Below are 27,902 nucleotides of genomic sequence, written 5' to 3' on the forward strand. Positions count from 1 at the left end.
CGGTTCAGCAAATTCCTAGCTTTCATTCTCCTCGGAAAACAGAGCCTCTAACCTTCTTTCTGTAATTGGAGCTGTGCAAGATCTAGCCAGAAAATTTTTTTAAAGTTTATATCTTGTGATATACATTCAATCATGCCTTCTGATAAACAAATACGAGAAAAATGTAAAGAATTAATTGGGCATTAATTGTAACGCTCGTACAAAAATTTCGCTGTTAAAAGAGAAATTAGTCGACCGTAGCATAGATTTAGAGACATTACACGTTTTTTTTTATAAGAACAAACTATATAAGAACATAAGGCTTCGAGGCCCAAAAATTTAAGAACATTCTAAGAACATATAACATATTAAGGCTTTGGAGACTTAAAAATATGCAATTTCTTAAGAAATTACATCAAAATGCTCAAAAAATGCTGAAAATAAGAACATTTTAAGAACATTTTTAGGCTTCAAATCCAAAAAACTAAGAACATCCGAAGGCTTCGAAAATTTTTGACGTTCTTATAAAAAAAAAACGTGCACAAGAAAAAGAAAACACTATTACGAACGATTCTACAAGTGTAGCATATATTCTACCCAAAGTTAGTGGAAGAGGTATTGAAGCATCTCAATTTGACTACGAACGACAAGGAGAAAAACAAGAGTAAGAAATCTACCAAGCAGAGATAGCGCTCGAGAGTGGAAGAAATTAGCAGTGAAGAGAGCAGCAGCGAATAGACCGATTCAACAAGCTTGTCGGACGGAGAAGAGACCTCGAAAGGAAGCAAGGGGAAGAAAGCTACAAGAAAGTTTGGTAAGAACAATTCTTTACTTCAAAGTCTTCACTGGCATTAACCTACAGTGTGGCTCCGGCTGTTAAGAACAAAAATCTTCAAGGGAAATATGTTCCCCTGTACAAACTTTTGCTTGGCTTTGAGTTTCGAGGACAAGAAACGGCTAGTGTTTGGAGTGAACCTTCGGTTGGGACAATTTTACCCAAAACATTTCCTGTGTAGTTAGCCAAGAATCATGCGAAATAATGAAATACAAATTATCTCAAGTTATTACCCCTCCGTGCCTATGAAAGTACAAGTTAAATGACCTATTTATTGAAAGAGCCGATCAAAATGACTTTTCCGGCTGTAAGTTGAAGATAAGTACATCAACTTTGGCTCAAATTGAAAGTTCATTTTCTCAAAATTTGAAAAGGAAATAAATAAGACAACTTCATTTTGATTATACGCAAGTTGACCAGTTGGTGTGATTTTGTCACGATTTTATTAGAAGTAAGTTTGACATCTACATTGGCCATTTCACGTCGAAAGGAATCATGGGTAATCCGTACCGACGCCCTCTACTTCCAATTAGTCAAAAGAATTAGCCGCCACACTCTCAATTCTACAAAGAAAATAAACAAACTATTCACAAAAACTGAATAATTTCTTTTACATAAGGAAAAACAGAGACCCGCTAGGTAGGCAGATAAGAAACTTCAGGCGGTCAGTCCAAAAGCCACAGGGTCTCTTTCAAACCCTTGCACAAAGCAGAATAATTATCTTTTGCCAGTATGGCCAACGGAAACAGCAGAAATATTTCTGAAATGGAAACTTTTGTTGATCCAGTTGACCTAAAAGTAAAATCACATAATTAAGAAAATAGGAGGGCATTCCTATTTTGAAAGTATCAAGAAAGTAGCCATTGATCTCAGTCAGTGATAAAGCGACGGGTACAATAGTTTCAGTGTAAAACGTATTGTCTGCATTGGATACAACGGTTCGATCTTTAGTCGGTCTATACTTGCTAATGAGGACAATGGCTTTAACGCATGTCAAAAATGCTGGTTGTTTCCAAATCGTTCCAGTCATTCGAAAGCGTAGATATTTAAACTTGTCAATGCCTTTGCAAGGGTTTCCCCCATCTGAATAATCTCGATGAAATCCAATGCATTACCATTAAGGAGAAAAAGTATAAGGGCATGAAATTCTGCAAAATAAGCTAGTTTCGACGTTTTTCCTCATAGGTTGAAAAAAAGCCAAGTACTTTAGATGTGTTTGCACAATGTTGTTTCTCGACATTCATTAAACGTTACTTAGACGTTATTTATGATAGAGGAAATTATTTCAACGCTATAATGCACTAGATGGAATAACAGTCAGAAAATTCTTCGAATCCATTATTTAGGTATTTAGCTGTCATAGGAGATAGATCATGAGATAGTTGACTGTTTAATCATAGTCTGTATAAAAAACCCCGGTCTTGAAGCCTTTTCTTAAATCTTAAACCAATCCCGAAAGGAGTACTTGGTAACGTGATAAAAAACTAAGCAAATCGATTTTTGTCTTTTGATATTAACAAAGGAAAAAGATAACAAAAAGTTAAAATAATGATCTTCCAGACCAGGGTTTTTTATATGGACTATGGTTTAATGATGGTTGTATGATACTTATTTCAATGGGCTCGACAAGATTGAAAAGGAGGTGGGTAAGGACTTGTCTCATTTCTCATAAATCGTGGCTAAGATTTGTTAATTACCAGGATATTATCAAAGTTCAAAGTCCTATTCGGTTCTATTTTGAACGAATCAAAAACCTCATTACTTGGGCTACATTGTCAGTCAATTACAATTTAAAGTACAAACTGCTGCTGCATAACAGGTATAATTATATCTGATTAATCAATTCGAAAATCAATACTTTTCTTTAATTTGGTCAAAATGAGACATTCTTGCAATTTGCAATGTCACAAGGTAAAATGATTCGTTTTGCTGCGATGGTGGTTTTTTTTCTAATAAATCTGATTGATTTTTTCCGCTTTTTCAGTGAAGGATTTACTTTCGAACAGATCGGGGCTGATTTTCTTTGCCTTTGTTGTTTTGTATTGAATATTTTACGCTTTTCTTTTTTTATAAGGGTTTCTCTCTACTGATGGTGCTTGGAACCCTTTTACTGCTTGTATTCTGTGTTTGTCTCATTACTTATAAATAAATAAAAAAATATATGTGGGAGGGAGAGGATAGGATGGTGAATAAAGCTTATAGCTCTTGAAGGATAAGTTATTTTGGCGAAAACTAATTTTGGTGAATAGAAAAACTTTTAAGGTCTTTTTAATATTGGCGCGAACTTATTTCGGCAAAAGGTCAGCAAATTTCTTAATTTCGGCGAGAACTAAATCTGTTCTATTTTTCATTCTTTTGAGCAATTTTGATGAATTTTAAGGGTTATTTTTGCGAGATACAAAAGTAATTATTTTTGGCGAGTAATTGTTATAGCTGATTTTGTCTAAACTCGCCAAATTCCCCGTCAAAAATGTTCCCTTGATGTAAGCTTTTCATAAGTAAAGTAATTGTAGGTTGAAAGGTATCAAGGGATTTGACAGTTCTAATACCCAAGAAATACTTAGGTTGATACCATATAAAAAAATGTAATGTGAAAATACATGAAAACTTTTTTGTTAGGACTTATCATTAATGCATCATTATCATTGTTAGGACTAATCTTAATGTTTTTATAAACAATGTTTGTGATTCTTCAAATGGCTGAGGCGAGCACAGTTTGATTTTCTCTGAATTTGCACCTGTGAGTACAGTCTGAAGAAGTACTAAACCCCTTCTGACAGGCCCGGTAGGATTTTCCCACCAGTTAGGGGTGCAACTCGATATTTAAATGGCTTGGGGTTTAAATTTCACTGTTTTCAAGTCAGAAAATTCAGTGGGGATTTGAAAAATAGCATAATATTTTGCAGCGACGACAGGTTTATTTGATTATTTTCAGTGGGTACGAAAATTGGAGCATAGATTCTCCGCTGGGAGGATATCTTGGCCAGTTTTTTCGGTGGTAAAGGGTCCCAGAAGGGGTGTAGGAAATACACACTTGAATTTCTCTATAAGTTGAACTAATGGACTGTATTGGAAGGAAAAACTTTTGGATTATTTCATCAATTTGACCCAGGGTCCATTTTTTCGTTCCTTAATTGAAATGGAACATATTGAAATAATTGTAGGGTTGTAAAAAGGTTCACTTACAGAATAATTAGTTTGTAAAACAAAGTAGTTGGCGACAGTATTTTCATGATATTGACTTTATTTTTCTATTATTCAGCTGTAGAGAGAAAAGAAGGGAAAGCCCGATTTCTCAACTTTCGCAGGTGGTAATATTAGCTTTACGGGTCCATCTTTAGGGGAGTCGGTCATGTTACAGAGTTGGAAAAAAAGGTCTTTTGTGATAGTTACTATATCAACTTCGAATTTTAGAGATCACTGTAGCATTGATTCGTTCGATATCCATTTGACAGAATGTAATACTTGCATGTCTGATTTATTCTCTTAAATAAACAAAACAAAACCATACTACTTGTAACCTCTCGATGAAAGACTCATAACTACATTGTTGTCCGCTGATTTATTTTTGCAAGAATATCAAATACTTCAATTTTCAATAACATTTTCCTGAATGATAAATCAGATTTTTTTTCTGTATTGCTTCGTTTTATATGAGTGGTATGCTTTTGGTATCAGAGTAGGGGCTAAGTAAGGGTTAGATTTATTTTCAAAAGTTACTTTGATTAAGTAGTTTCTGTCCAATAAAAAATATCGGTGAAGGGTCAACCCGGTGTCAAACTTAGTGCCAATTCATCAAACAAAGATTAAAAATTGATAACAGTCTCTCGGAGGAAATTTTATAATTTGTTTCCTCCTCTTGGAGAAACTTTGATCCTTCCCATTTTGTCTAACGACTTTTAAATGCAGATAAGTGGTGGGAATATTTATTGAGGTAAACTCAGAGCTCTGTTTACACCCCTAACGTAATAACCTGGCAAAGAACTATAAGTTCATTTTATATAATATCATAATTAAATTGTTATTATTATTCCATTATCAGAAAACAAACATCGGGATTACTTTTTCAACAAGAATGGTGAAATACATGATGCTAGCGATGACCTTTATGGTCGGTTTCATAATGACCGCTTTTATGACTGTTAACCTGAATTTATTCATTACTGGTGCAGGGAACTCAAACCCAACAAAGCATGTCTATATCCATAACAACAAGCAAAACGAGGAACGTCAAAACTTAAGCCGCCATTTTGAAAAATTCGAAACGTATTTGAAAGAGATACGTAAAGAAATGACGTCAGTAAAGGAAGGCGTGTATGGAATGAAAGCTTGGGAGAAAATACAAATTGATCGAATGGAGTTATGGAAGACGCTTGACGAGAAAAGTCCACCCAAAGCGGATTTAAGGAATCCACATATCGTGTTAGATGATGTAAAACTTGACTGTAGTACACGTTATGACCTGATCATATTAATCTCATCACACGCAGCGCATTTTGAGCGGCGAGAAAAAATCCGTCGAACATGGGGTAATGCATCAATGTGGATTACACAAAATAAAAAATGGAAAGTTGTTTTCGTTTTGGGTGTTATTGACAATAAAAACACAATGCTGAAAATCAAGAAAGAATCCAAAACGCACGGTGACGTCATCTTGGAAGATGTTCCTGAAAGTTTTTATCAACTGTCTTTCAAAGTAATGGTTGGTTTACACTGGGCTTTCTTTGCCCTTAAATTTGATTTTGTCTTAAAAGGTGACGACGATGTTTTTGTACATGTAGACAGGGTGTTAGCAAAATTAGATGGTGATTTTCGAAATGAGCATTATATTGGATCCGTCATGTCAGGACAGCCGGTGGAACGTAAGGGTCGTTACGGGCTTACGGCAGAGGAACATAAGAATGATCGTTTTGACCCGTATTGTTCCGGAGGCGGATTCATTCTCTCAAATGTTGCAATCAGTAGAATGATTTCGTTGTTTGATTGGTTAACCCCGCTTAAGATTGATGACGCTTATATTGGACATTTAGTATTCCGATCGGGATATAAAGCAAAATCGGTACGTGGTTTCTATATGTGGAATAACTGGTGTGAGTACAATGAACATTTAATGGTTACACATCCAGTGAAACAAGATCGATGTTTGAGATTTTTAGAACAACGTGCACTTATTGAGAATGGGATGATGGTTGATAAACAGAACTTGACGTCACAACTTTATGGATTACCATCATCGAAAAAGACGTGAAACCTGCGACATAAACGACGCAAAAATAGACTCTTTAATGTTAGCGAGCACCTCACTAAAAACCGGGATTTTTCATCTCGTTTCTTAGTGAGTTCCACTTTGACGATTTTCGAAAAATAGAAGCCTTTCAAGTGTTTTGACGCAAATTCGATTATTTTGCTACTGCAAGAGCTTCGAAAATTAAAAGTGACGTCAAAAAATCGAATGTTTAGAGCCCGAAAACCCGGGCTCAAAACATTCGAAAAAGTTGCAAAGTGGAATAGACGTTAATTGCTTAAAAAAACGCGGGTGACGTCTAGTATAGGCTACTTTAATGTTGGCTTTGTCCAAAGCAAACTTTATAACGGCACCTAGCAGTTTACGTGATGACGTGATTGGGAGTTTTTTGGGCGTCATGGCGTGACCTTTGATTTCAAACAGAGTGATACGTTATTGATTGCTAGTGCAACGAGAGAATACTTTCAGTGTATGATCATAATAATTTTTTTGTTAAGATCAGTGACTACACTGGAGGCCTTTACAAAGAACTATTCCAGGTGTAGTCATTACAGCTATAAAATATAAACAGTGAAGTGAGGGCCGCTGTTTAGCTTAACTTAAAGCAAGGATCTCTGTATCTTTCCCTTCTGCTTTATACTTCATGGTAGTCTTAGGTTCCAAATAAAAGCCCCCCCCGCTCGAAAATTTTCCAACCTCCCGGACCTTATTAGGATCTTATTAATTTTTAAAAATATTTTCAGCTGTCGAAGAAATTATTTTTCTCTAAATAGCCTGATTTTAGCCTATATTTACCTTATTTTCGGGTTCTCAGAAGTACAATTTCCAACTCCCCCGGCAATTAGGTCCCCCTGTTTATTAAAATCTCGAAACTTTTCGAACCCCCCCCCCCTGTTTATTTGAACGCCCCCCGTTATTTGGAACTAAGAGTACACACTAGGTTTTACTATACCTCTTACTACAAATTAAGGCTTTAACTAGAATTGTAAAGAAGATGAAAATCTTTTGGCCTTGCGATGCTTGCAAAGACCCGAGAGATTGATGAAATATATATTAAATGTTTTCAACACGTTAAAACAACTTCACTACTGTACATAGAGCATGATACACGCAGGTAGCTTTACTACAGTTCCTCAGGTACTCTCTCTGGGTTAAAGGTTTTTAACATTTTTGGTTTTGAAATATATTTTGTAAATAAAATCTTACGTATTAATGGTTGACTTAAATCTTTTTCTTTTCACAACAAAAACTTTGACAAAACACACAAAAATATTTACATGTTATTTTATATCTGCTTTAAAAAATCTTTGAAAATATTAAATAATTATAATGATAAGACATGGAAATTTAAAATATACATTAATGTAAAATATTATCGAACTTTTAAAAATGTAGTAGGGAAAAATATCTTAGACTTATATTTTCAGATAACCTTATATCAACCAATTTCTAGATGTTGATTCTATTTTAGCCCGAAAACCCGGGCTCAAAACATTCGAAAAAGTTGCAAAGTGGAATAGACGTTAATTGCTTAAAAAAACGCGGGTGACGTCTAGTATAGGCTACTTTAATGTTGGCTTTGTCCAAAGCAAACTTTATAACGGCACCTAGCAGTTTACGTGATGACGTGATTGGGAGTTTTTTGGGCGTCATGGCGTGACCTTTGATTTCAAACAGAGTGATACGTTATTGATTGCTAGTGCAACGAGAGAATACTTTCAGTGTATGATCATAATAATTTGTTAAGATCAGTGACTACACTGGAGGCCTTTACAAAGAACTATTCCAGGTGTAGTCATTACAGCTATAAAATATAAACAGTGAAGTGAGGGCCGCTGTTTAGCTTAACTTAAAGCAAGGATCTCTGTATCTTTCCCTTCTGCTTTATACTTCATGGTAGTCTTAGGTTCCAAATGAAAGCCCCCCCCGCTCGAAAATTTTCCAACCTCCCGGACCTTATTAGGATCTTATTAATTTTTAAAAATATTTTCAGCTGTCGAAGAAATTATTTTTCTCTAAATAGCCTGATTTTAGCCTATATTTACCTTATTTTCGGGTTCTCAGAAGTACAATTTCCAACTCCCCCGGCAATTAGGTCCCCCTGTTTATTAAAATCTCGAAACTTTTCGAACCCCCCCCCCTGTTTATTTGAACGCCCCCCGTTTATTTGGAACCTAAGAGTACACACTAGGTTTTACTATACCTCTTACTACAAATTAAGGTTTTAACTAGAATTGTAAAGAAGATGAAAATCTTTTGGCCTTGCGATGCTTGCAAAGACCCGAGAGATTGATGAAATATATATTAAATGTTTTCAACACGTTAAAACAACTTCACTACTGTACATAGAGCATGATACACGCAGGTAGCTTTACTACAGTTCCTCAGGTACTCTCTCTGGGTTAAAGGTTTTTAACATTTTTGGTTTTGAAATATATTTTGTAAATAAAATCTTACGTATTAATGGTTGACTTAAATTTTTTCTTTTCACAACAAAAACTTTGACAAAACACACAAAAATATTTACATGTTATTTTATATCTGCTTTAAAAAATCTTTGAAAATATTAAATAATTATAATGATAAGACATGGAAATTTAAAATATACATTAATGTAAAATATTATCGAACTTTTAAAAATGTAGTAGGGAAAAATATCTTAGACTTATATTTTCAGATAACCTTATATCAACCAATTTCTAGATGTTGATTCTATTTTACAGGCAAAACTCAATTAGCTACCCATTTTAGTTAGCTTGTTACGAAGTTGTATATCACTAAAACAAGACTTTACAGGCCAATTTTACAGGCCTGGTGAGTCATCGATACAGGGATGTAACAAATCTCGAAACTGTGTTTCTGTTTACTTTGGCAATTAAGTAGAAGCATCGAAAATATTATGAACTACTTTGCGGTGACAAATCATAGTTGTTTTCTTTTGATGAATTTTCTGGTTTTATGGTTAGCCTTTTGATTACAAAAATGTCGCCTAATGTGCGTCAGTAACGAAATTAAAGACTTTTACAGGAGGAGTGGAAATAGGGGGAATCTCGATTCAAATTTCATGATGCTGAACAATTGGTGATAACATTATTAGTGATAAAATTATTTTCCAAAAAAAAACTATCTTTGTTTAGGCTGCAACTCCAAGATTTGCTTTAAAGCCACCCCTTCTCACAGACCCATTGGGAACCCTTCCCGGTGGAAAAATTGGACAAAATATCGTCCCCTGTGGAAAATTATGCTCTAATTTTTGTCCCACTGAAAATAATCAGATAAGCAAATCCTCACTGCAAAATATTATGCTAATATTTCTATCCCCATTGGATTTTCTAGAAAACAATGGACTTCAAATCTCCAGCCATAAAAAAACATAGGGTTATGTCTGTTATCCCCCACCCCTCAACTGACTTATAAAAATCCCACCGGGTCTGTGAGAAGGGGGTGTTCAAAAATACAGTTTTTCGGATTCGATGTTGAAACAATTTATCTGTCAACGCTAAGGCCAAAAGGGGATTAGGTCTCAGGAAACTATGGAGCAATATCAATCTAAATATATAATTCTTGTGAGTGCGACAACGTCTTTCGATTTCGACCCTGGGATTGTCTAACTTCATAAGATAGGTAGGTTCCAAGTATTGTCCAGATATATCTCCTCTTCCATGGTTAATTACCAGAGTAACTAAACCTTAGAATCAAATTTTGTTTTACAGGTATTATTACAATACAAACATCATATTACCACGCACTTCTCAACTTTTGCCGTAACTTTTTGATTCGTTCTTTCAAATTCTCACCAGTCAGCACAATCTTTTGTTGCTCTTTTTCTTCTTTACATTTTTCTTTAATCTGGTTCAAACAAAACTCATAGACTTCTTTTCTGGTCAACGTCGCGTGGGATTCTTTGCCACATTTTATCAATTGTCGGGCGTACTTATGTGCACATGCGCGGTTCTGGATGTACCATAATTCATTATTATTCTTTTCCAAATTTGAGACGTTTTTCTTTACCGGTTGGCAATAAATGGAACAAATGAGCCCGAGAAGGACCAAGGTTGCAAGATTCAATGACTTCATGGTCTTGTAGGATTAAAACTGCAGTTTTGGATTGTTTAAAAATATTTTTGATAGTAATTTCTCTGAAAACGAAAATTTTTTTTTATTATTTGATATTTCTCAGATTGTTTGACCTGATAAATGAAATATTGCATTTCATCAAGCGTTTCACTCTTTATAAACTCAATTGATCAGTGCAAAGGAGAGTGAAACTATAATACGAAACCCCATATATAAAAGTCAGACACCCTCCCTTCGAGAGGTTTCATATATCATATAAGTTAAAGTAGATAGCCCAGGTGACAAAGTTCTAACGTTCAGCTAATAAATGTTAGATGAACGTTATTCACCATTAGATAACATAATAAACTGACAGTTTTTTTTGACATCATAATCCCTTTGACCTGGTAAAAGTCTTTTGCATTAAAATACTTTAATGATGCTGTAGACATCTGTTTTAAAGTCTGAGCTCCTCTTCATCTTCGCGAGTCTGGCATAAATTTGTAAAAGGATAGCAAAAAGTTCTCAGGAAAAATAAGTCCAGTGATGTGAGTATTAAGCCAGCTTCATAATACTTTAACTTACTACTTGCTATCGAAATCATTACTATAGCTTTCTAAAAAATGCTGAATTCAAATTACATTTTCTGTTGGATAAATTGACGATAATTTTGAATTTGCTCCAAATAGTCATAAACAACTTCTAATTAGAACAATATTCAGTCTGACCAGTCTTCTCCTCATCCTACATGGTTAGTGTCTTAGTCGATGTCTTTCACCCTGTACCTGTCTATCAAAGTTAAACCAGCACGATAGCCTTAGTTTAGCACCTTTATCAAAAGGAGCTTGTAGTGCACTTGTCATTTATAACCGTCTAACACTATTTATATAGAATGTATTAATTTCATAAATTTGTTTTTCAAAATAACAAAAAGCCCTGTCGCCCTTAAGAAACACGCAAATGGATTTTCAAGTACTCTTTAGCACGATCTCTAAACTTATCACTTCAGACTTAATCATCAAAAGAGTCCGAAAATTGTTGAAAGTAGTCTATACGGAAACTTTTGTCATTTGCTTTTTTTAGAAAAAAAAACTTTGTGAAAAACCAAAGAAATTTCATAGCAACGCAAACTTCATGGGAACTTAACTATAAAACAGTCTCACCTCGATCTCGAAAAGGGGCTTACGTTCAGTAGGATTCAATGTATAATAACAGTAACCCGTTATCTCCCTCCAGATAAAATCCTAAAAATTGCATAAAGTTACCAAAAATTGACTCAAACGCCATACGAATATAATTTCCAACTGGAAGTCCTACATCATAACTTTTTCCCATAACATAAACTCTAAAATTACATTCTTACATAAAAAAGCCGATGAATATGTCAACAAGAATGTTACTCCCTGTTTACATGTGTTGCCCTCTCACAATGCGAAGGCGGAAAAAGAAACAGCGTTTGAGATGAGACCGTCTCTTACGCATTATTAGTTTTTCTCTAGGCCAAAATGGAAAAAGGCTGCTATCAATGATCCATAAAGTTTCCCGCTCAATTTTGAAAACTAATATTTTAATCAACAGTTCGTATTCCGAAGTCATCCTCTAGCTTGGAAAACAATCAAATTTTTAATAAACCCCTGTGTCGCAGACCTGCTGGGACCCCAGTCTAAAAAGTCGGTCGGGAAAATAGCCTACAATTTTAGCCCACTGGGGAATCGATTTGTATTACATCCCCCTTCAAAATTCAATGTAAAAAAATGCACTCCAAAACACTTGTTTCTGTTGAAAGTTTCAACGGGGATGTGAGACAGAGGTGTTTAAATCAATCATTAAAAAAACAAATTAAAAGCGAAAATTAAAGGTAATGATACAGAATAATACTGAATATACCGATATCGTAGTGCAATTAAATTATTTTGATGTCGTCTTCGACAACAGGCAAAAATTTAACTCTGATGCCATCGCAAAGAACGACAAAGAATATGCATACAAATGTAACGTTAACTCAAAATCTAGACGGATCAACATTTTGATGTTAAAGTCCGTAAATTCATCCTTAAAATCTCTCCAAAAACATTTTTAATGAACATTTTCAAAGATAACCTTTTGATGATCTTCCCAGGAGAAGAAATTCTTCATCATTTCCCAACCATCATAGTTAGAAAAATAAGAAATTGAAAACGAAAAAAAAATTCCAAAATTCCAAAACTACCTCACGAATATATTTACCAAAATCTAAAAAACTCTAAGGATCCTATGAAATCTACTGAACACGAACGAATGAAACAAAATCTGTCAATTAACCCTCATTTATACCCTTGTTTCACTAACACCATCCTTATGTAAAGAAAGTCACAAAAAAATTGATTCATTCACCAAAACAATAAAAACTCTTTGCTTCCCGTCGCTACCGAAAAAAAAAATACAAACATAGAAACACGCAAAAAAAAGTTTGGCATGCGAAAGAACTAGAGTCCAGACCTCTTCTATACAGTTTTTTCTAATCTTTACCGAAAATCAATCATTTGACTTGGCTTTAATTTTGACTTTGTTTGTGAGTAATTTTTGTTTAAATATTTTTGAAGATTAAAAATTGACGTCAAACAGCCGTTTTAAGTTCCGCGTCAGCGAATTTGCACAACGTTTTCGAAAGCGTTTATCTTGCAGTTCTTACAATTGTCAAGACGTGGCTAGTGCGAAATAGCTCAGATATTGGGAGGAGTTTGGGAACGAGGTTGGGGCAAATTATCCACATGTGAGCCATGTGATCATATGTTATGAATGAATTTTCTTCTTTCATGCTACTATATTTTCCTACTCGATTGATAACGGACTAAATCAAAGTTCCTATTGTCCATATAGATACTCTATCGATTTTATTTCGGGTTTAATTCACTAAAGGTGAGAAAAAAATCTAAATCTAAATCCAATTGTATTGTAAATACTCAATACTGTATTACTGGTGAAGAAAAAATTTAATATTTTAAAACCTGTATGGTTTTCTTTTTCACCAATTCTGCCTATTTCGACTGTTCTTGGATCTTGATGTTTTAAAAACAATTCATAATTTGACGTCTTGACAATTTTAAGAACTGCAAAACTAAACGCTTTCAGAATCGTTGTGCAAATTCGCAGACGCGGAACTTTAAACGGCTGTTTGACGTCAATTTTTAATCACGAAAATATCTAAACAAAAATTACTCATAAACAAAATCAAACCATTATACAAAAAAGCAAGTGACTCAATTTTAGATGACTATTTTGTGTCATAGGCCCGGTGGGACCCCTCCATACTGGAAGAATAATCAGAGAATCGTTCCTGGTATGGAAAAGTACCCTGAAATTTTACCTCGATTGGGAAACTATTCTACATATTCGATTGTGAAATAAACATTTCAAAGAAATGCCGCAAAATTGTAGAAATGAAAATGTTACCATTGAAGGTAAGACATTTCTGCTCCTTACTGGAACTTCTTTAATTTAATCCACTGGCAGAAATGTTCTCATAATCTAATGAGAAATTTCTGTTTTATACCTTTCCACCGACAGAAAAATAGAAAGTTTTTTGTTTCCTCCTGAAATTTCTTTAATTTAATCCATACTGGCAAACATGTTCGCAAGAAGTCCAGAGTGAGACATGGGTGTCTGGCCAGGCTTGTTCTCATAATCTAATGAGAAATTTCTGTTTTATACCTTTCCACCGACAGAAAAATAGAAAGTTTTTTGTTTCCTCCTGAAATTTCTTTAATTTAATCCATACTGGCAAACATGTTCGCAAGAAGTCCAGAGTGAGACATGGGTGTCTTGGCCAGGCTTGTTCTCATAATCTAATGAGAAATTTCTGTTTTATACCTTTCCACCGACAGAAAAATAGAAAGTTTTTGTTTCCTCCTGAAATTTCTTTAATTAATCCATACTGGCAAACATGTTCGCAAGAAGTCCAGAGTGAGACATGGGTGTCTTGGCCAGGCTTGTTCTCATAATCTAATGAGAAATTTCTGTTTTATACCTTTCCACCGACAGAAAAATAGAAAGTTTTTTGTTTCCTCCTGAAATTTCTTTAATTTAATCCATACTGGCAAACATGTTCGCAAGAAGTCCAGAGTGAGACATGGGTGTCTTGGCCAGGCTTGTTCTCATAATCTAATGAGAAATTTCTGTTTTATACCTTTCCACCGACAGAAAATAGAAAGTTTTTTGTTTCCTCCTGAAATTTCTTTAATTTAATCCATACTGGCAAACATGTTCGCAAGAAGTCCAGAGTGAGACATGGGTGTCTTGGCCAGGCTTGTTCTCATAATCTAATGAGAAATTTCTGTTTTATACCTTTCCACCGACAGAAAAATAGAAAGTTTTTTGTTTCCTCCTGAAATTTCTTTAATTTAATCCATACTGGCAAACATGTTCGCAAGAAGTCCAGAGTGAGACATGGGTGTCTTGGCCAGGCTTGTTCTCATAATCTAATGAGAAATTTCTGTTTATACTTTCCACCGACAGAAAAATAGAAAGTTTTTTGTTTCCTCCTGAAATTTCTTTAATTTAATCCATACTGGCAAACATGTTCGCAAGAAGTCCAGAGTGAGACATGGGTGTCTTGGCCAGGCTTGTTCTCATAATCTAATGAGAAATTTCTATTTTATACCTTTCCACCGACAGAAAAATAGAAAGTTTTTTGTTTCCTCCTGAAATTTCTTTAATTTAATCCATACTGGCAAACATGTTCGCAAGAAGTCCAGAGTGAGACATGGGTGTCTTGGCCAGGCTTGTTCTCATAGTCGTATGAGAAATTTCTATTTTGGCCACTTTTGGCCGATCTAAACAGAAAGTATAGAGGACTAGGGATATAGTTACGTCTATGTACGCCTTAGAAGGCACACACAAGACATACAGAAGTTACATACTTCTTCTTATTATTTTTTTAGAAGGTTTCAAGAGCTCGAGATTTTCAATAGTCGCGGAATTTCCTTATACATCAGAGTCCAAAATCATTTTGCAACCTTTGTAGTTTCCTTTTGTTATGAAAGTTAGTCTTGACCAAAAAATTGATTTTTTGCCAATCAGTACAAAATAATCCTCGTCATTGTCATTACATGTCATTAGCCTGATGATAATAGTTTTGTAACATAATGCAAAAATTGATTGTAATTCAGGACTAAGATCAAAAATAAAGTTTTCCTTAATGCAAAAATAATGACTGTTTGATGTTGATTTATCATTTGAAAATTATTTTCAACTGTTTCTCTCAGTGCCCAGCTAAATATTTTCGGCTGCCAGTAATTTCGATCGAAGCGCTAACTCAAAAAGGTGGCATGCTGAAAAAATAAATCTTACAAACAAACCCAAACAAGACTTATTGATTTAGCCAAAGCTGAGAAAATCTTACTTGAAGCTGACTGGCCATGGTTCTGAAAAAATCCTCAACCCTCAGAGTTTCCCACAGTACTGAGCTAACGTTTATTTTATTTGGACTGTGGGCACAGTAGGGTAGTGGTCATCGTTCTTGACTTCCGTGCTGGAGGGCAGGGTTCGATTCCCACTCGGTGCTACGCTTCACTTGACAGGTGAATATACCTTGGCCCGGGTCAACCCATACAATGTGGGGGAATAGGGTACTATCACTCTGATAAAAGAGTATGGGGAGATATGATGGACATTGAATAAGGTCTGGTGGTGGTACCCGTACTGTGTTTCAGTACCTGCGAGAACGCAAGGTCCTCCCGTACTGTGTGAGTATCATCATCGATACAGCACAGCTCTGATGTGTCGCGTAAGCGCTGTGGTTTCCTTTTCTTGGGCAGGAAACTATCCTGGGATAGGGCTGGGTCCGATGATATCAGAGAGTCTGATTCTCTTCTCTCTTATTTGGACTGCAACTTTGCAGTTCTGTATGACCAGCAAGCCCTCTAAAGCCCATCTAGTAGCTTTTTTCAAGATGACCCGTAAATGTCTCTAGGCATAATGACCACAAAATTCTTTCCCATGATTACCATGATTACACTTTCACCAAAGTGACACTTTAAACACTTGTCTGTTGCTCTTGACTTGGATGTTTTCCTAGCATACAAATGTCAAATGAAAACAGACGGCGCTTGGCAACAGTTTATTAAATTGCTGAGAGTTCGGACTGACTTATAATGTCTTCTTCGAATTATAGAAACTATTTCACGATGCTTTCTTCTTTGACGGGAACTGGGAAAACTAAGGTCCCACTTTGCTCTTTTTAGGAAAAGCTTCTTTCAAAACTTTGTTCGTAAAATATGACGGAATTGAAGTTGCGTTTGGGAAAAAAAGTGACAAAAAAGTTTTAGGTATCGAAATTTTCCTTTGAAAAATTAACTACCCGACTACCAAGTCAAGATACTCGGGGGTGCTGAACTTGACGACCGTTGGGGACGTGCCGCTGGATTTCGAAAAGCGGAACCTGTCGGGCATGAATCTTTGGTAAGTTTGGGACCCTGTGAGAATAAAAAATGGAAAGGTTTTCCCATTTTCTCCCTGAAAAGCAGACAAAAATAAACCAAAAGTTCACCCTGTTAGATACACATCATATAAGAATTAGTAAATCTGGGACCCTGTCAGTTATCCTTAGAGCCTAGAAAAGGGATCCTGACAAGCGGCTCTTCCCGTACCCAATCAAACCTAATTGCCTCCCCTGGGGCAAGATAAAGTAAGGAATGGTATACACTTGCCCTTATAATAACATTTTCAAGCTAAAAGTGGAACATGTATTTAAGCAAAACATGAGAAAAAGGAGAAATTATGCGTCAGTTTGAAAATGCTGACCAATTAACCTTTAGAAAGTTTTGAAAGTAAATTTCACGCTGCGAGAGAATGTTTTGTTAACGGTAAGATGACGAATGGAAATACTTCAAGGAAGTATATTTGAGTTTGGAGGACCTTGTATCCATTGAAGGTTGATACATATTTTCCGATGGAAAATATTATCAAAATACCAGGTTATGGAATTTTTGTATGTTAGCCTGTAGACAGGTTGTTAAAGGAATACTGGGAAGCTAGAGTATTTGAGTGAACTCTAAGGAGTCAGTTTTAACAAAAAAGGTTTGCATGTTAAACGGATAAAAGTGGAAGAGATATATATGGTAGAAAAATGAAGGTTCGAGTTATGTCAAACATGTAGGGCCGACAGTTCAACTCAAAAAAACAGTCGGTGGATGCTTTGAAGCTTTGAAGCAGAGATAATGTACAGCGGAGTCTCGAAAGCCTACGGGGGAACGCAAATTTGTCCGAGTTATGAAAATTTCGAATTAAAGAGACTTGCTTATATGGCATTGTAAACTAAAGGGATCAGCAGACTTGTTTGAGTTAGATATTCCAGTAATAGAGGTTCGAGTTATGGAGAATCAACTGTATTAGGAAGTAGAATAACAGATTCTCTCCAGGGTTACTCACTTACAATAACTATAGCCCAGCTAGCAACGTTTTTTTAACGTTCATCTAACGTTATATGTACGTTGCGAACGTCAGATAAACGTTGGAATAACGTTGTGTGTCAGCTGGCAAATGATGTACGAGGCTAACATTTGCTTTAGCGTCTATGTGATTTCGTAGTAAGCAAAGTCACGCGCTTAAACGTTGCGAGCCAAAAAGCGGGAAATGAAAATCAAAAGATAAGCATTTAAGAACAAGCAAATATTAACATTTGTGTTAAAGCTGGATTAAATCATGCGATTAATAGATTAACTTGATTAGATCGACGTATATTTATGATTTGATTTTTGGAAATTTGATTTGCGGGCTCAATAAAGCTTCATAAGCGGAACTTCCATGCGAAGTCACATGCTTTTTGGAGTCAGAAGTTTCAAAGTGCTTTAATCCCTTTGAAAACACGTTTCATCTTTGACGTAAGTTTGCTGTTATATTTTGTGGCTTTTTAGTTAATTTCATCACGTAAACTTTCATTCGATTATTTTTGTCCTAAACATGCGAATCAATACACCTTCTCAACCGTAGCCGCCCATTGATGCGCGGGCACTTTTTTGTCCGTTTTACCACCGTAAAACCGTCAAAGAATTGGATTGAGTTTAGGGGAGGGTGTAATTAAATAATAAAGCGACATGCGCCTAACCGCGCGACTACGGTCGCTCATTTCATTTTTAGTACTAATAGCTAATATTGGGTTTTAACTTGATACTTGATCAATTCTCCCTAAAGTTTGATTTACTGATTGACCTCTTTCAAATATTTGTTGTCCTTTTGATAAAGCACTAACGGTAAAGGTACATCAACTAAAGATGATGTGACCTGAGTTTTGGCCTTTTAATGAATCTTCCAATTTTTAATTTTCAATTTCAGAAAAAAAACACAGTAGGAGTCCTCACTAAAACTCTCGATAAACAACAAGCTCTTGTCATGATCTTCCTTTCCTAAACACTTATTTCCCTATACATCCTACTGTTACCTTCTTTTTATATTAACGTTTTGGTCCATTCTAAACCATTTAGTGCCCTTTGCTTCTCTTCCTACTGTTTAAAACTTAAAGAGTCGAACATACACGTTTTTTTTTACAAGAACGTCCAAAAGTTTTTGAAGCCTTTGGATATTCTTATCTTTTTTAGTTTCATAAAAATATTCTTAACATGTTCCTATTTCACTTATTTTCACCCTTTCGTGAACATTTTTGTCCAATTTTCTAAAATAATAGAGTGTTTTAGAGTCTACAAAGCCTTAAAATGTTCTTCCATCGCAGCCTTATGTTCTTATATAGTTTGTTCTTATATGAAAAACGTGTATATTTGCGACTTTAACATTATTTCTAACAAACTTAATCAAACTGTGCGCTTCAGCGCTGTTCACATCGCGTCGAAACAACATTTTAAGTCAACTCCCTCTAAGCGAATAATATTATCCACATAAACGAAGGAAGAATTCCGAAGAAGAAATAAATCGTTTCTAAAAACTGCAATCAACCAATTGCTTTGAAATAGCTTAGGCCTCACTTTCACGAAATAAAGGACAACCTTGTCGATTTTATTGATTTCCATTGCGGAAAATTTGGTTAATTTATACGACAGTTGATTTTCATTGAACTTGGGAAATCTAAGTTACCAAAATCTTTCTAGTTATAGATCTGACAAGAAAATTATGGCTGAAAATTGCAAAAAGTCACCATTATGAAGAAGATTTTTCTTTTTATCGTATATCTATCACAAATCACCTTTACGCAAGCACGCTGGGAGGTCAACAGACAAAGAACGCATGATGATATCATAGAGAAGCCGCGGACCGCTTCATGTGACCGATTGGAGTACAACCGTCTGGATGAAGGTGATTGTAGATGCCCACGAAAGATTTTTCACGTTTACAGCAAAACAGAGTATGGTTGTTATGATGCTGAAGCATTTTGCGAGACAGAGCTTTCAAGGAAATGGTTGGTTAAAGGTGACTTTTATTAGCTGTCATTAAAATAAAAGGATTTTTCAGTTTAATTATGGAACGCAGCTTCCGTAGTAATAGAACGAAGCATTCCAGAAGCAAGACCTCTTTATTTGGTTTGAGCATTTCTTTACATTGTACGCGAGTCTTTGTTACTAGAAATAGTTAGAAAGTTTTTAAAATCTATGCAGATTTGGTAAAGCCATTCATATACACATTCCTTCCCACTAGTGTGTTTGCTTTATTAACCCTATTTTTATCAGGGGGGGGTGTTTTCCACCAGGCTGGCACTCTTTTGTTAATAGCTCACTGAAAATTTTTTTTAACACTCTGAAAGTTTTTGACTTTTAATATAATCCTATTAGCAGCATGTATACCAAATTTTACAATTATACACCGACCAGATCAGGTTTTATGACTTTTTAGTTCAGGCATATCATAAAATCCAGCTAAAACCGTGTAAAATCCCAAAATCTTAAATTTAGCATAACTTCTGATCTAGTTATCCAATTGACTTCAAAATTTGACAGGTTTTAGGTATCAATAATAAATTTTGAAAAATATTTTTAAAATTTTCAAAAATTGCTGACCTCATCAAAAATTACGTCATTGTTTTTTGAAAAAATTTACTCATTTTCTGCATGGATTTTAAACCTCGATTTTATTAGTATGTTAAAAACCGGCAGATATGTTAAAGATATTCTTTTTGGCTTTTGGAAATTCAAAACAGAACTGAAAAATCTCCATTCATTCAACTTTAATAGCTATTTTATTGAATAGTACTTTTTCATTGGTCAGCGATAATTGTGAAACTTTGTGATGACGTCATCACCTTTATGATGACGTCATCAATTCAATTTTTTTTCTATGAATTCCTTTTATAGTAGAAAATATTTGTGCCAAATTTCAAGTCCATACCTTTCCTAAATCAAAAGTTATGCAAGGCTGGTGGAAAACACCCCCCCTTGAGAATACAAAATCCGAAAAAGCCTGATAATAATAGGGTTAAACGTGACCCTCCAAGAGCAATGTTCACTAATGAACAATTAAACTAATTTTTTCGAGTTATGGAGTAAGGTTTATAAGGCATTGGTAACTGAATGCAAGCTTAAAACTAGTATTTAATCACACTGTATTTCTCCTTTTATATTATGGAAATATCATTACATTGTCATAAAAATTTGCTTTCTTTCATAAATTTTGTGGCCTTCTTGCCTACACTACTGGAAGGGACCATAACAATCTTTCGAATTACCTTACTATTACCTAACCGTTTCACAAAATTTGAGCTGAGGTAATTTTCGATCGAAAACACTGCCTTTAAAAACTAAGTTCGCACACGTTTTTCCTGCGTTACATAAATTATGTTCGAGTTAAAAATGTTTTCTGACATAAATCTCACAGACAGAAGCTTGATCATTTAGAAGTTGTACGAAGAAAGTTAATCAAAATTTGTCGGAAATAAATACTTGTAACGAAGGGCATCTTTTAACTATTTTGAAATTTTGTTTCCAGACTCGCGATGTCACCTTGCCAACGGCATGCTATGGAAATACGAATCAAGAAACGGCAAGACAAATCAAATATTACACTTCAATGCCGATCATTTGAATGACAACATGCACGCATGCGCAGTAGGAGATGAATCGAATTTGAAAGTCACCACAAGTTATTGGGATGAAGAAAAAGGTTGGAAGAGTGCTAATAGTGGTAATGATGGATCAATGAAATTGGGGAAACTAAGAATGAGACCGGATTCAAGACAGGTGAGAGAAATAATGACTTTTAAGAGAAATTCCCTAGAAAGAGATTTTCTTAAGATTTTTTTATTCTGAATGTGACACGTGACAAAACAAAGGATATTACAAATGAAACGAGATGCGAACTAAATAAAAAGAGCAAAACCAAACACACCCCTTTCTCACAGATCCACTGAGAACCTTTCCCAATGGAAAAATTGTCAAAAATATCGTTCCCTGTTGAAAATTATACTCCAGTTTTTGTCCCCGCAGAAAATAATCAGATAAGCAAATCCTCACTATAAAATATTGTGCTAATATTTCCATCCCCACTGAATTATCTGTCTAAAAAACAATAAAATTCAACTCCCCAGCCTTAAAAGGACATAAGGAATATCAATCCCAATCGAGTTTTGGTCCATTATTTTTACCCCCACCGGCTGATAAAATCCCATAGGTCTGTGAGAAGGGGGTATGTAAATCAAGTGTACATCAAAGAATTTAACTAAACTTCATCCCTTTTTGTAGGTCCAAATTTCAGCAAACATAGACCATGGTGTCGGATTGTTTCGAATCAAGATTCAGTGTCCACTAGAAGAAAGATTTGCTTTCTTTGTCCGAATCATTGGAAAAGGTAAGTTCTATTTCAAACCTTAGGATAACAGGGTCACCAAATGGTTTTGTAACTGATCAGAGCCTTTTCATCTGGATGGAATAGAAAAAAATAGGCACCTTTTTGGTAGCATGGGTGCAGTTTCTTGTTCGCCAGACTGGAAATAATGTGAGAGTCTGATGTAAAAGATAGCTCTAAAATCATTTTTGCATTAGATGTAATCTTATCGCGAGCAGTTCTTATAAGTAGTTTGAATGTTTTCTGATATTAAATGTTTTTTTATAATTCCTTAAAAAACTTCTACCCTCAATAAGTGGAAGTTATGTGTGAAATCACCATTTATCCTAAATTTCTGTTTCCTTCCAGCGATCTACAAAACTTCTGGGCCATCTTTGAGGAAACTCACCAAATCAACAACACCTTCAACAGAGATGGTGGAAACACCTCCCCCACGTGAACCGAATATCGATTATGTTGGACCAGTCACTCGATGGTTGAAACTGTTGCCAACAATCAAAGTATATCCGACACTACCAAAGACGAAACGTATTGAATACCCCAATGAGATTGTTGTTAAAACTACACAAAGAACTTTCACCTATCCATCAACCAAACAGTCCGTAAACAAAAACGAAAAGATGGAAATTACAAACTCCCCGAATGAGATTTTAGGAGACATTACACCAAAAATTACCAGCTCAGATTCAACAAACAAAGTTTCTGAAAACAATAACGGAAAGACAGAACCTACAAACTCTCCCAATGAGATTGTTGTAGAATCTTCTCCTCGGGTAGACTACGAAATCATGTCTCATCCACCAACCAAAGCTATTGGAAACAGTCTGATTGAGATGTCTTCACCAGAGATTGACTATTCAAATCGACCAACAGATTCTACAAAAGCTGAACAAAAAAATAACGTTGAGTTTACGTCCTTATTGTCAATTGAAAATGAACATCAATCAACAAAGATTCCTGGAGTTGGTGAAAGTAAAGAGCAGGCAAAAACTTCTTCTCCAAATATTGAATACAAATTAACAAGAGAAGCCAAAATTGATAACAATTCGATAGAGACAACCTCGAATTCTAATCACAGAGGAGAGATCAGTAACGGAAGGAAGACACCAACGAGAACTACCAGCGTTGATGTAAACTCAATAGAGACATCATCCAGAACGGATCTTCCGATCACAAGACATCATCCAAACAAATCCATCAAAGAAGGTCATGCTATAGGTACAAACACTCTTACAGACAACAACGACATTGACTTAACGATTGACTTAGAAACACCAACTCCACATACTTCAAGAGTATTTGACAAATTAGCAATTCGTCAAAAAACAACAAAAATACCTAGTAATCTGTTTACAAACTACAAAGACTTATCTAACAATTTGGAGAATCCTACGAAAGAAATTTCGACGGATGATATTTCAAATTGGAGACAAGTGGACAAAACCTTATCTCCAACCAGAACTTTAAACAGTAAAGATAATGATTTGAGCAACAACTATGAAATTTCTCCAAATGACAACATCCAAACGACGAATGACATTTCAAAATGGACACAAGTTGACAAGACCTCATCTCTCACCAAAACTCCAAACATTAAAGATACTGACTCAAACAAAAACTTGAAAATTTCTCCAACAGACAATCTCAAAAAGACAAACGACATTTCAAAATGGACACAAGTTGACAAGACCTCATCTCTTACAGAAACTTCAAACAGAAAAGATATTAACTCAACCAACAACTTGGATATTTCTCCAACTGAAAGCATCAAAGTTACTGATGATATTTCAAAATGGGTACCAATTGCAAAAACCTCATCTCCAACCAAAACTTTAAATAACAAAGATATTGACTTGCCCAACAGCTTGGAGATTTCTTCAACAGACGACATCCAAACGACGAATGAAATTTCAAAATGGGCACAAGTTGACAAGACCTCATCTCCAACAAAAACTTCAAACATTAAAGATACTGACGCAAATGAAAATTTGAAAACCTCTCCAACAAAAAATACCAAAAATACTGATGACAATTCAAAACGTACACAAGTTGACGAGACCTCATCTCTAACCAAAACTCCAAACAAAAAAGATAATGGCTCAAACAAAAACTTGAAGATCTCTCCAACAGACAATCTCAAAAAGACTGATGAGAATTCAAAATGGACACAAGTTGACGAGACCTCATCTCCAACAAAAAGCATTGACGCTTCGACTGAAACTCCAGAAGAATCTTTCTCGTCTTCTAATACTGAGGGTGGTTTCATCGACTTATCTGATTTACTATGGGAATCATTAAAATTCTTTGAAGAGAATTATGAAAGTACAACTGAACAACCTAATGAGCTAAGTTCCACGCAAATGCCAACCACTGAAGATTTTGAAGATTTCTATACTTATTCTAGGGGCACTAAGAAAGCTACTACAGATTCGATACCGTTTGAGACAATACCAACAATTTTTGTAGATTCTCACTCTTCAACTAAGAATTCTAACGTCAAAACTAATCCAACTATTTTAACAGAAACCACTGACTTTACAGAGATTAAGACAACTTCAACTTCCAAAGATAAGACTCCATATTCAGTAAAACCTGAAACAACCGGAAATAATATTGAAATTGATTCTAAAAATCCTACTGATACAATCACCGGAACGCCAGATCCAATGAAAACAAGAGAACATATAACAGGAAAAACACTTACAGGTTCCTCAAACAACCTATTGTTTGGTATTTCAACGGCAACTTTGTCACAATCACCAACTGAAACTCCAGAAGAATCTTTCTCATCTTCTAACACTAAAAATCACTTCATCGACTTATCCGATTTATTATGGGAATCATTAAAATTCTACGAGGAGAATTATGGAAGTACAACTGAACTACCTAATGAGTTAGGTTCTACGCAAATGCCGACCACTGAAGATTCTGCCCTTATCACCGGGACAAATTCAATGCCGCTTAAGTCAGTACCAACAACTAGTGTGATTTCTTACTTTCCTACATCGGAGAATTCTGAATTCAAAAGACATCCAATAGTTTCTACAAAAGCCAACGGAAAAACGAAAATTTTGGAAACTTCATCCTCAAAAGACCCAACGACACTTAAAAAAACCGACAGATCAGACCAAGTCAAAGAGACGCCAGATGTGATGAAAACAATAGAATCTTTACCGGGAAAAACAGACGATCTATCAACATTGATTGAAAGTGGTTCTGGATGGACCACCAAATCTGCAATAACAAAACCAACAAATTCCGAATTGACAGACAATGTGAGCACGAGGATATTAAATATTTACTCAACTAGACAACCTAACACTAAAAACAAACTTGAAGACAAAACTACGGTGGAGGACATTCAACCTACAGTGGTTCCAAGTTTCATTGTTTCAACAAGACATAAAGCAATCGACACTTACAGTAAAATTTATCAAACAAACGAGCGCGGAACGTCAGAGACTTCTTCGACAGCAAAGCCAGATTTTCCAAATTTTCCAAAGTCAAGGCCGGAAGGATCATCAAACGTCCACACGTCTTCAGTCAAAAGATTGACCAATCGCCCTCATACGATCATCCCAACAGGACGTCTGACAATTTCATTGGAAAACATCAAAACAGGCTTCAGAAATGACATTAAAACAATGACACCAATTTTTCAAAATGACAAAAATGAAAAAACGCCTTCGATTCAACATAAAACCAAAACAAACCAAATAACAACCAAACTAGACGAAGGACCAGATTCAATAAACAAAAAAGTGACTCAACAACCACCAGAACAAGCTAATACATATCAGCCTCTAGACTACACATCTATGGTAGACATCAGACGAAAACCCTTTACAAACACAGACTATCTAATGGACGGTAATCCGGGGAAGCTCGGGAAAGGAACAGTTTTCGTCAGAGGCGGAGATCTCTCCACGACAACACCTTTGACAAATGACAAGACAGAGACTTCAGAACAAAACCCGAAAACAACTAAAGCTCCATTTTATCAAACATCTTCATCTCCTTCCGTAGATGACGCCATCACCAATATCAACGATGAAACCAAATCCTCACCAACTCCAAGCATCAATAGCAAGGGAAAAAGTGGATCGACCATAGCTACCTACAACCTTGATAAAAACAAGTTTACTTCATCAAATTCTGAAGACTCTGAAGAATCTAAATCAAAAGAGAACCGGAATCGACCAGAAAACACTCGCAACCCTTTTCAAACATATGCAAAGGTTGACAGAAACTCATCACCAAATAATGTAGACCCAATAGCAGTTCATACTCAACTCAGCAATGTTATTAAAACTTCAACCAGCGCTGAGACTACCAAGCCTGATCAATCAATAACGGTAATAGATACCCAAAATACTGAAATCCCTCATAAGGCTTTAATAACCAGAGCCTGGAAACCAATCAAAACCAGACCTTTCCTACCATCTTATATCGGAAAACATCTCAAAACAACATCCAAAATATCAACCATTCCACCGCCACCACCATGTAAACGAATCCCGGTCAGTCCATCTCAAGAAGATCCTCCTTGCATTGAAAACTCCAATCCACACCAACTACCAGATATCACTGAGAATCTTAAAGTACCAAAACCTTCAGATCCATCAACGAGCAAAGACAACACCTTGATTGAACTCCTCTATTTGGCTATTGTTCTTCCATTAGCAATCCTGGTCATTGGTGGTGCCATCATATTGTTTTTCCTCAGGAGACAAACAAGGTTAGTATACCTTGTATTCTCAAGTGTTAAAAAGTCTTATATCAGTTTATTCTCTTCAAAAAGACGAATGTTTTCGTTCTACGGTCTTTTTGGTTTTTTCTTTTAGAATTCAAAATCTTATTTTTTTACCCTATTGGAGTCTTAATCAGCTTCATCTAAAGGATATGATTCGACTTCAGCATCAAACGTTTGCTTCTTATTTATGTATTTTTCTTTCTTCTTCCATTGCAGACAAACATATGATGTTGCAAATGTTTGATCGAATTTATGTGATAAATCTTGTAATCTTGTGTTTCAACCATCCGATAGCTGATTGACTTGGTGCAAATGACAAGAGATTCAAAGAACTTGGACCAGCCATTTACATATTATATCGATTTATTCTTTGATTCATGTTAAGATCACTGAGTATCCAGAACAAAGTTTCTCAATCCCAGCTAAGCTAAATTTTTGATCGGAGTTTTTTTAAAGTACCCTAACGCGGTAGCACTACTCAAGAGCGGTATGAATGCAGCTACGGCGCCAGATATACTTTTCCTCCAATATTTCTGATGCTGTAATGCCGTTAGACGTTAATTTTGACACAGTAATGGCTTCTTTGAGGGTACCACTTTCAAGGAACCCCGATCAAAGATGGCGAATATAGCTTGGGTAAAAAAAAGTCAATGGTTTAGACTCTAAAATAAAATAAAATAAAAGAAGTTAAAAGCCTGTTAAGATATTTGGATAAATCAAACAAATGTTATAAAACTTTATATTAGAGCTTGCATACTTGTATGGTAAGAGTAAACTTTCACTAGATCCAGGCTTGACAGGACAACCGTACTGAAGGCTGTAAATGAGATAAAATTCGCTAGGAATTTGAAAAAAAAATCTCATTAGCTCAGAAGTGGGGAGGGTTGAAGTCTCCTCGGTCTCACTGCTTCCACTGGGCCTGAGATCTCTCCATTGAAAAGGTACACCATAGGAAAAATAGTCAATGTTTCATATGTTTACCAACACCGATAGGTGATGAAAGTGACTTAAAGTCGATTATCATTCAGATACACCTTTAAATTTGAGTGAATTTCGGTCTCAGATATTCTCATCAATTTATTTTGTCTTCCCCGTTTACTATCAAGTCAACTAAAAGCATCACATATTCAGAAAATCAATGTTGCACATGTTGATTTTACAGCGTTTGTTGAAAAGTATTTATTAAAATGCTAAGCATCACAATATCATAATATATAATCTATATTTATATCAGCGAATAATATTTTGTAAAGATTCTGTATATATACTTTTTG

At 35.4% G+C, this 27,902-nt stretch overlaps 2 protein-coding genes across 2 annotated transcripts; both read left to right on the top strand.

Moving 5' to 3' along the window:
- Positions 1-4,856: 4,856 nt before the first annotated feature.
- On the top strand, positions 4,857-6,098 carry LOC136797781 (beta-1,3-galactosyltransferase 1-like). The gene has a single exon (XM_067054367.1). The coding sequence runs from the start codon at positions 4,890-4,892 to the stop codon at positions 6,060-6,062; it is 1,173 nt and encodes a 390-aa protein (XP_066910468.1). The 5' UTR covers positions 4,857-4,889; the 3' UTR covers positions 6,063-6,098.
- A 13,092-nt stretch (positions 6,099-19,190) lies between these two features.
- LOC136797803 (uncharacterized) lies at positions 19,191-27,104 on the top strand. The gene is made up of 5 exons (XM_067054388.1): positions 19,191-19,511; positions 21,021-21,271; positions 21,773-21,878; positions 22,224-26,613; positions 26,845-27,104. Exons 1-5 carry the CDS (start codon positions 19,244-19,246, stop codon positions 26,870-26,872), a joined length of 5,043 nt encoding a protein of 1,680 aa, XP_066910489.1. The 5' UTR covers positions 19,191-19,243; the 3' UTR covers positions 26,873-27,104.
- Positions 27,105-27,902: the final 798 nt, after the last annotated feature.

Source organism: Clytia hemisphaerica, unplaced genomic scaffold, assembly GCF_902728285.1.
Source record: "Clytia hemisphaerica strain Z4C2 unplaced genomic scaffold, Clytia hemisphaerica genome assembly, whole genome shotgun sequence".
Taxonomy (NCBI): Eukaryota; Metazoa; Cnidaria; class Hydrozoa; order Leptothecata; family Clytiidae; genus Clytia; species Clytia hemisphaerica.

Excerpts from the sequence above, each read along its gene's own strand:
- LOC136797781 (XM_067054367.1), top strand. The coding sequence starts at position 4,890 with ATGGTGAAATACATGATGCTAGCGATGACCTTTATGGTCGGTTTCATA.
- LOC136797803 (XM_067054388.1), top strand. The coding sequence starts at position 19,244 with ATGAAGAAGATTTTTCTTTTTATCGTATATCTATCACAAATCACCTTT. Across the intron at positions 19,512-21,020 it reads AAGGAAATGGTTGGTTAAAG|ACTCGCGATGTCACCTTGCC; the intron begins GTGACTTTTATT and ends TTTTGTTTCCAG. Across the intron at positions 21,272-21,772 it reads TGAGACCGGATTCAAGACAG|GTCCAAATTTCAGCAAACAT; the intron begins GTGAGAGAAATA and ends CCCTTTTTGTAG.